We start from the raw sequence: 10,196 nt of genomic DNA on the forward strand, positions 1-10,196 counted from the left end.
GTCCTAGGACTTTCATTCTCATCTCTTTTTTTTGGGGGGGTGGTTGGGGGACTGTATACTATCTATATGCTGGTGAGTCCCAAATGTAGGTCTCCATCCTGGACCTTTACCCTGTATTCCTGAGTCACATGTCCAACATCCCACCTTATCTCCCCACTTGGGTGTCTAGCAGATATCTCAAATGTAAAATGTCTCAAACCAGGTTCCTGCTCTTCCATCCCAAACTGCTGTTTTCTTACAATCCTGCTCATCTCAGTTCACAGCAGCTTTAATCTTCCAGTTACTTAGGCAAAGTCCTTGGAGCTGTCACTTACTCCTCTCTCTCTTTCATACCCTATTCCAGAACTTTCAGCAAGTACTTTTGATTCTACCTACAAAATATGCAGAGTTGGATCCCTTCTCACATTTCACTGCTACCACTATAATCTTTAGCCTGGACTATCGCAGTAGGGTTGCCGTAACAAAGCACCAGAGACCAGGTGGTTTAAACAACAGAAACTTATCTTCTCACAATTCCGGAGGTTAGAAATCTGAGATCAAAGAGTCAGCTGGGTTGGTCTTTTCTGAGGTCTCTCTCCCTGGCTTGCGGATAGTCCATCTTCTCGTGTCTTCCCTCTGCATACGTACATATCTGTGTCCTGATTTCCTCTTCTTATAACGATGGCAATCATGTCCTATTGGATTAGAACCTATCCTAAGAACCTCAATTTAACTTCATTTCTTCTGTAAAGATCCTATCTCTAAATCCAGTCACGAGGTTAGGACTTCAAATATGGATTTGGGGAGATACAACTCAGTCCATGGCAGCCTTCTCATTGGCCTCCTGGCTTTCACTCTTGTCCCTCAGCAGTCTATTCTCAGACTCAGCAAGAGTGTTTCTCAGCTCAGAACCTTCCAATGATTCCTTACTCCTTTCAGAATAAAAGTTGAAGTCCTTACACTACCTATAGGACACTTCCCTCCTCCCTCCCCACTCCCTGACATCATCTTCTGTACCTCTTTCTGCACCCTTTCACTCCTCACAGCTTCACTGGCCAACTGGCCTTTCCTGGAGTACAATGCAACAGGCAGGCTCACAGCCCCCCAGTGCCTGTGCAGTGGTCTTCCATCCAGAATGCTTCTCCCGTCCCAGATATTCTCATGCTCAGGTGTCACCTTCATGCTCAGTCATCACCATTATCCCTGATGATGCTGTTAAAAGCATCCCATTCCACATTCCTGTTTTATTTTTCTCTATAGCATTAAGCAGGTTCTAATATACCTTACACTTTATTTTCTCTATTTGTCCATCATCACTTGCAATAGAATATAAGATTCTATATAGAGTTATCTATATAGAGCGGGAATTTTGTTGTTTTGTTCATCTATCTCCTGGTCAGGAATAGTACCAGGCTCAATGTTGGTGCTCAGTAATTATTTGCTGAATAAAAACCACATTGGCTGGACACAGACTCTCCATTATTACACAATCTCTCAGGTAAAGTCCCCATCAGAAGGAAATGCCAGAAAATTTGAAATATATATTATTAAAGTGGGCTTCCAGGTGGTACAGTGATAAAGAATCTGCCTGCCAGTGTAGGAGAAGCAGGAGACCTGGGTTTGATCCCTGGGTCAGGAAGATCCCCTGGAGAAGAAAATGACAACCCACTCCAGTATTCTTGCCTGAGAAATCTTATGGACAGAGGAGCTTGGTGGACTACAGTTCACGGGGTTGCAGAGAGTTGGACACGACAGCACATTTACGTGTATCCACATATATCCATTGAAATAGCACAACAGGGAAAGTTTGTAAAGATCTCTAGGTATTTAAAAAGAAGGCAGCACAATGATAGAAGGAGGTACATCAGGGCTGTTAAGCAGGGAGTTAATTGAGTAAACAGCTAAACTAACCTTCACATTATTTTCCACTTACTCTTTGGAAGAAATAAAAGGGTAGTAATTTTCACCTACTGATTTAGACGTCTTGTTCTGGAGAGTTAGTTCCTTAAGTGAAGTGAAATGAAGTTGCTCAGTCGTGCCCCACTCTTTGCGACCCCGTGGACTGTAGCCCACCAGGCTCCTCTGTCCATGGGATTCTCCAGGCAAGAATACTGGAGTGGGTTGCCATTTCCTTCTCCAGGGGATCTTCCTGACCCAGGGATTGAACCCAGGTCTCCCACATTATAGGCAGACGCTTTAACCTCTAAACCACCAGTTCACCTCAAACCTGTTACTTTCTCACAGCTTGCCTGGATCCCTGGGGGCACATGATGTCTCTGCCGTTTTATCAGAAACTTCACCAGCACTATGACCGCAGCTACCGCAACAGGGACCTCAGCACCACCATGAGCCAGTACCAGCAGGAGAAGAAAAGCTCAGCCATCTACACCCATGGCTCCACTGCCTACAGCAGCCGCTCATCCGCTGCCCACCGTCAGGAGTCAGCGGCCTTCAGCCAGGCGTCTGCCGCATCCTACCAGCATCAGGCCTCCCGGGCCTCCGAATTTGCCCTGTCGTCTGCAGCCAGTCACAAGGCGGCATCAGCCTATGACTATGGCTACTCCCACGGGTATGTGAAAGCAGCCTTACAAACGCGGGGCAAAGCCGTGCTCTCTGAATACCCCACCCCCACCTTAGGCCCCAGGTTACATTTTCATTTCTTCGTGGGTCTGGCAGCCCTACCTTTAAACCAGGTGTGGAGCAAGGTCAAACCATCTGTTTGGAAGGCCTGGGATTTATGTCTTGGATTCCCCTTTCCCTTGCTTACCTGAGTTTCACAAAGAGCTTCGCAGTCGCCCTGGGGTGTCTTGCTTGAATTGCCAACTGCGATATTGCTAGAAGCAGAGAAGTTTTGCCACAGGTTGTGTTCAACATTCAGCAGCAGCAAAGTTGAGAAATCACATTTCTGACACTCACAGCAGGTTTCCAGGCCCTCTCAACTTTCAACTTAGATGAGAAAAGGATTTAAAATTCACAGACCACAGGAGCCCAAACTGCAGCAGAGATGTGTTCTATTCTTTCTGTGTCTGAAAGCTAGCATCAAAATTCAAGCAGCAAATATTTTCTTTAGCCAGAGCATTTTTATAAAAACATGGCCCTATCTCAGTCAGCTTAACAATACCAGGAACAAACCTATATTCTGACAGAATTATATTTATCAACCCATTGCCATGAGGGAGACCCCACACTAGAGGAAAAGTGAGACTTTCACAGACTCACAGGCTTTGAAAATAAGCTTATGGTTGCCCAGGGGGAGAATAGGGGGAAGAGATAGGGAGTTTGGGATGGACATGTACACACTGCTATATTTAAAACAGATAACCAACAAGGTCCTACAGTATGGCACATGGAACTCGATTCAATGTTATGTGGCAGCCTGGGTGGGAGGGAGGTTGGGGGAGAGTGGATACATGTATATGTATGGCTGAGTCCCTTTGCTGTTCACACAAAACTATCACAACACTGTTAATCAGCCATACCCCAAAACAAATTTAAAAGTTTAAAAAAAGAAAAGAAAAAGAGGGTTTCAGTAGTATTCTAGGACAAGTGGGATTTAGATGCAGGTCTGGTCTAAAAAGTGAATCAGTGTCCTGTTGCTTTGGAAACAGTTGAGTTGAGATAAATGAAGACTGTTGTATCTAGAAATCGCTTAGGAGCCCAGCACATGGGCTGAGAACTGAATCTGCTTCTGAGGTCCTCCATGCAAAGAGGCAATCTCTCATTCTTCCTAAAAAAATTTCAAACAACAAACCTGCTTATAATCTTTGATATTGGAGAAGAAAGTTTCTCGGTGAGTCTGTGGTCATGCAGAGGAGTGTCACCAGGAGAAGTGTTTTCCTGTGAACCCCGAGGTTGGCTTCTCTGTGTCTTGTTCCAGCCTGATGAATGTTGGCTGGATCCGTACCTTCTCAGTCCAAGCCAGTTTTTATTTTCTCAGTATCCTGAGTGAAATGTGTCATGGAGATTAAAAAACACTTGCAAGATTCATGTGATTTTATTAAATGTCTATCTATAGTCCACAGAAAGGATTGTTGAACTTCCAAACGTATGAATTCCTGGGCTGTGTGGTCAGTTACCAGCTGCTGCCTCAGATCTCTGTCTGGCATATATTGCATTATTTGTTATAAACAGATGTTATTTTAAGTCTTATACAATTTATGTCCACAAAATATCTGTCAGGGTAGCTGGGAGAGGTGTTTACTTCTAGGAATTAGAAAAGTGATTGAGGAAATAATACAGTGGTTTGTGTGAACAGAAGTAAGGACTGGTTCTGAAGGCAGAAACTCCTGTATCCCTGTGGGTTAATCAGCACCTGATGTACAGCTGTGCTTTGGGGGTGCGGCGCCGACCTCCTGGGAGCTTCTGCACATCCAGTACCAAAGTCTCTGGAGTTTACCTGGAATGTGTGACAGCAACATTCTGAAATTCCACTTAAAATGGAATAGGATCATTCTTCAATCCCACTTTCATGGGTTATGTGCGCCATGGGATATTCATGAGGACCTCGAATTGGCTGCAAATATGGAAATATTGTCAGGGAGGAGGTGAATTCATTTCTTTTGGCCCTTGTTTCAAATGACCTGCTTTCCAAACGAGACAGGAATGGGCACCGTGCTATGTGATAGTACCATGTGTTCTTCTGAAGAATGTTCCATACATATGTTTAAGGATCTCACTTAGGAAAGCAGCTGTCTTGTAATAGAGAGGATTATGTTTTAAATATCCATTTTCCTGGTCCATCTGTGCTGAATCTATAGAAAATGTAGAAAATGAGTGTTTTCATTACAATTGTTAAGCTAACTCATGTATACTCATTACATTCCCCCGGTGCTGTAGAGTCTATAGAGTTTTATGAATTTGTTAAAGAGAGTTTTATTTCTTAAATTCTATTCCTAAATTCTTCTTTTAACCATATATGCACCATTCATATTTATTTACAATCTGATAAATCATATCAAACATTATTAATTGAACCTTTGAGCATCTTTGTATTTTATCCAGAAAACATTTGCTCTATTTTGTCTTTGGAAAACTTAGCCATTTTAGTTATAAACAACTTCAGATAATAAACTTTCTGTAGGAAGTGGAATTATAATTATTTCTATGGTCAACCTTGCATCTTGTTCCTTCTTGCTATTTAAGTATTTATGTAGGTAGATAGGTATTTATTAATGGCTTGGTATGTTTGAACAACTCCACTTATTAGTAGAAATGTGGATCTAAAAAGAAGGGAAGATGCCAATATCTTTTCCTTTGTGTAATGCAATGTAAAAGAAAATAAATCTAACCTAATCCTGGGGGTATTTTAGTTTTTCTTTTTTTAGACCTAGAGCTAACAGGTGCAGATAATATTCTTTGAGCATTTCAAAATCTTTATAATTCTTTCAGGTTATATTTTTTATTTTTCAAAATGGAGCAACTTTTCCCTGCTAAATGAAATCTTTCTCTTGGGGTTGTGAAGAGTGTTGTTAATTAAAACTGGTGTGGAGTTGGAAATGCAGCTCTGTGGAATGTATGTGAATACTGGGCCTGATCCATTTTTAGCCTCTCTTTGTAGTTAGATGTCCTGGTAGTAAAGTGGAAACTATGGGGATTTATATGTGCCCACAGCTTGGCTGACCTCAGTTAAATCTTAAGAACAATGGCTTGTTCAGTGTCACTGTGGTTTTAGCTCAGATCGGTTACCAACTGCATTCTGAGCCAAAAGTTGTAAAATAAGTTCTGGAAGGCTTATTCTAAATGCCTTTGTTCTTAGTCACAGTTAGGAAAAAACTAAATTAAAGAAAGTGATTCAGGAAAACAAAAATGATACAAGACTATTCTTTTATGTTAATAATTCACAAATACTATTAGAGATTAAAGGAGAAATGGTACTCATGACCACTTTGCAACCATTGTGCAAGAGTTCTTAGCCTCTGTTTGTGAATAGGTTTCAACAGAGTTTTGGATGATCTGAAATTATATGTATAATTAGGTCCGGATGAGATTTTTTTTTTTTGCTGAGATAGACCCTAGCTTTCATCATATTGTCAGAGAACTCTGTGACTCAACAAAGGTCACCACTACTGCACAAGAAAATCTACATATAAATATCAGCCCAGTGTGTGAGCTGATGATCCCTTCCTAGGGCCAGTATTATAGGGAATTAGGATGAAATAAGGCAGATGTTTACAGGGAATGTGGTATATGGAAACCAATGTTTTCAAAATCCTCTCTTTTGAATCAGATGGGAAGAAAAAAGAACGATTTTGTTATGCTTGATAAGTAAAATGAATAACTTCCAGAGGACAACACAGCATATTTCTTGGATGATGAGTCTCTCAGCCCTCTGAGGTTATGGTAGACACCTGTTGTCTGATTCTAAGCAGATTAAAATCCAGCCCTTACAGTGCTTCCCTGGTGGCTCAGTCAGAAAATAATCTACCTGCAATGCAGGAGACCAGGGTTCAATCCCTGGGTTGGGAAGATCCCCTGGAGAAGGAAATGGTAACCCACTTCAGTATTCTTGCCTGGGAAATTTCATGGACAGAGAAACCTGGTAGGCTACAGTCCACGGGATCACAAAGAGTCAGATACAACTTAGCAACTAAATCAAGAAGTATTAAAATATAGCCTCTTCTCTAAAGAAAGATCTAACTATCATATATAAGGAAAAGGCACCATAGTTCCTGGGTAGAAAATGTAGCATTCTGGGATTTGTCTTCCAGAATTTAAGTACCAAGAAAGTAATGAGCCATATTACTTCCTATTTGGTAGGAGAAGGTCTGGGGAAATCCAAGGAAAACAGAAAGCCAGTTATTCTTTTATCCCCCTAGAAATGGGCCTGTTTGTTGTCAGTCTTACTTCTTTAAAAGGCAACTGGTCTGTGTTCTGAATCCTCCAAACAAACCCTGAGTCCTAAGAGGGTAGCATTCACTGTGCATCAATTTTCAACTCTCACTGCTGTAAAACTGTGGCTTGTTTGAAGAGAGAACTAGAAGTAGCACTCCTGGCAATACCAGTTTTTCATACAATTGGAAGTTTGTCATAGCTCCATAGAACTGTGGAATGCTAAAGCAGGAAGAGACTAAAAGCTCATCTAATTCAAGCCCTTCCTTCCACAGATAACAAGGCCCAGAAAGACAGGCTTCAACTCTCTGCCTCCTTTGTTTTGTTTTACATTGAAAATACTACCCATCAGTCTCTTTTGCAGGCTAAATACAAGTTTAGAGGATATAAGATACCCCAAAATGGCATTAATCTTTTGTATGCAGGTGAATCAGGCTGTGAGAAGGAAGACGTGTCCCCTTAAGGAGTAGGAATAGAGTGAGTAGCCAAAGGTGGAGGAAGGGCCGTGCAGTCACCTCCCAGCGCCCAGAGGTGAAACAGTAGCTCTGTTCACTGTTGGCCAAGCAATGGTTGTAACTGAGCCTCCCCGCAGAGATCCCCAAGCTCTGAGAGCCCAAGGGAACCAGTGGTGCAGACTTGACCTTTTCCATACCAGCCTTTCTGGGTGAAAGAGGAGAAAGCAAGAGCACCTCAAATGAGGATCCAGCTAATGGTTGATAAGTGCTCAGTGCTCAGTCCCTCAGTCATGTCCAAGTCTTTGCGACCCCATGGACTGTACCCCACCAGGCTCCTCAGTCCATGGGATTTTCCAGGCAAGAATACTGGGTTGCCTTGGCCTCCTCCAGGGAATCTTCCCAACCCAAGGATTTAACCCAGATCTCCCTCATTGCAGGTGAGTTCTTACCGTCTGAGCCACCAGGGAAGCCCATATACAGCAGTGCCAAGTTGTAAATATATAGAGAGAGGCAGTTTTACAGGAAAAATGGTAGAATAATAAAAGTGAGTTCAGCTCTATTGTGGCCACTCAGTAAAGTCTAGTGGCAACGTATAGATAAGTAAGAAATGAAAATGGAGCTTCTGTTTTCAAGCTTTTGCAAACACCTCGGTGTCATGCTGGGATGACCTACCCATCTTTCAATGTCCAGCTCTTCCACAAAGGCTTCCCTGATAGCCGCAGACAGAAATTGTCTTCAAGCCTGTAAATTCAACTTTGTTTGCTCTGCTCTTTCTGCTTATCTGCCTGCCTGCCTTCTGTCCTTCCATCCTTTCTCCTTTGATTGATGTAACACAACGCCTCAGGCTGGTAGCATTTGCAACCCTACTAGACAGTAAAGGTCTCAGAAAACAAGTCTTTAATTTAATATGTAATCTTCATATCCCCCTCCCACACCAGCATCAAGAATAGAATTGTGCACACAGAGGATAAAAAGTAAGTTTTCTGTTGGAACAAATGATATTATTATGGAAAGTTAAGGCTTTTTGTTTGAAATCTACCTTCTCTTGCACCTTTTAAAATGTCAGCTTGTCTGTGTACTAAGTTTATGCTTAATGTTACAAGAAACAACTTAACTCTTTTCCAAAGCAATTGTATCATTTTACATTCCCACACCAAGGTACAGGGATTCCAGCTTATCCACATTAGTTATTCTCTATCATTTTTTACAGCCTGTCTTTTAGGTATGTGGTGGAGTCTCACTGTGGTTTTAGCTTGCACTTACTTAATAGCTAATGATGTTGACCATCTTTTTAATGTGTTTGGTAGCCATTTGTGTACTTCTTTGATGAAATGCTTGTTCAAATCTTTTGCCCATTTTTAAATTGGATTTTTTTCTGCTTATTATTGAGTTGTCAGAGTTATTTAAATATTTTGTATATAATTCCTTTCTTAGATGTATGTTCAGAAATATTTTCTCTCATTCTGTGCCTTGTCTTTTCATTCTTTTAACACTGTCCTTCAGATACCAGAATGTTTATGTTTTGATGAGGTTCGATTTGTCACTTTTTTCCTTTTTTAGTCATGCTATTAGTGTTATATCTAAGCAAAATTTGGCTTATCAACATCGCTGTTGTTGTTGTTGAGTCGCTAAGTCATATCTGACTCTTCGTGACCCCTGGACTACAGCACGTCAGGCTTCCTTGTCCTTCACGATCTCCTGGAGTTTGCTCAAACTCATGTCCTTTGAGTCGATGATGCCATCCAACCATCTCACTCTCTGTCGCCCCCTTCATCTCCTGCCCTCAATCTTTCCCAGCATCAAAGTCTTTTCCAATCAGTCAGCTCTTCGCATCAGGTAGCCAGAGTATTGGAGCTTCATAGAGTTTCTCTTATCTTTTTTTCTAAGAGTTTTATAATTTTAGCTTTACATTTAAAAATATCCAGTTTGAATTATTTTTTTGGTATGTGATGTGAAGTTCTAAATTCATCCCTTCACATATACATGGACTGTTGTCACGGCACCATTTGTTGAAAAGATTATCCTTTCCCCCTGAAATCATTTAGCTCCTTTATCAAAAATATATTGACCATGTATGGCTGAGTCTTCTCACTGTTCACCTGAAACTATCACATTGTTAATTGACTATATCCCGATACAAAATAAAAAGTTTTAAAATAACAATAAAGAAAAAGAGCTTTGAAAAGAAAAAAAAATCAATTGACTGTAAATGAAAAGGTTTATTTACAGATTCTCAATTCTGTTGCATTGATCTGTATGCCTGTCCTTAGGCCAGTACCACACTTTCTTAACTACTGTTGCTTTATAAAAAGTTTTTAAATTGGTGGATGTAAGTTCTCAAACTGAGTTCCTCTTTTACAAAAAAATTTTTGCTTATGTAATTCCTTCATATTCCCATATAAATTTTAAGATCACCTTGTCAATTTCTACGAAGACAAAAGTCTTCTGGCAATTTGATAAAAATTATGTTGAAAGCATAAATCAATTTGAAAAATATGCCATTTTAACAGTGCTGACTCTTTCAATCCATGAACATGTATATTTATTTATTTAGGTCTTTGTTTCACTTATCATATATTGTTTTTTAATCTTCAGTGTAAAGTCTTATACTTCTGTTAAAATTTTTCCTAAATATTTTATTCTTTTTGATAGAATTGTGAGTGGAGTCTTAATTTTATTTTTTCATTTTTCACTGCTAGTAAACAGAAGTGTAATTGATTTTTGTTCTTTGATTCTGTATCATGTGACCTTGCTGAACTCATTTATTAGCATTTGTGTGTGTGTGTGTATGAAAGTGAAAGTGAAGTGGCTCAGTCGTGTCCGACTCTTTGCGACCCCATGGACCATAGCCTACCAGGATCCTCCGTCCATGGGATTTTCCAGGCAAGAGTACTGGAGTGGGTTGCCATTTCCTTCTCCAGGTTATCTTCCCGA

The 10,196-nt window shown here is 40.7% G+C and overlaps 1 protein-coding gene across 2 annotated transcripts in view; it reads left to right on the plus strand.

The window, feature by feature from the left end:
* Positions 1–10,196, plus strand: part of MYOM1 (myomesin 1) — a 124,172-nt gene that overhangs the window by 2,275 nt on the left and 111,701 nt on the right. For both annotated transcript variants that reach the window (XM_010832718.1, XM_010832717.1), the window contains exon 2: positions 2,224–2,548. In XM_010832718.1, coding sequence (XP_010831020.1) covers positions 2,247–2,548 — 302 coding nt within the window. In that variant the 5' untranslated portion in view covers positions 2,224–2,246. The remainder of the gene's footprint in view (positions 1–2,223; positions 2,549–10,196) is intronic.

The sequence above is a fragment of the Bison bison genome, unplaced genomic scaffold (assembly GCF_000754665.1).
Source record: "Bison bison bison isolate TAMUID 2011002044 unplaced genomic scaffold, Bison_UMD1.0 scf7180017862158, whole genome shotgun sequence".
Classification (NCBI taxonomy): domain Eukaryota; kingdom Metazoa; phylum Chordata; class Mammalia; order Artiodactyla; family Bovidae; genus Bison; species Bison bison.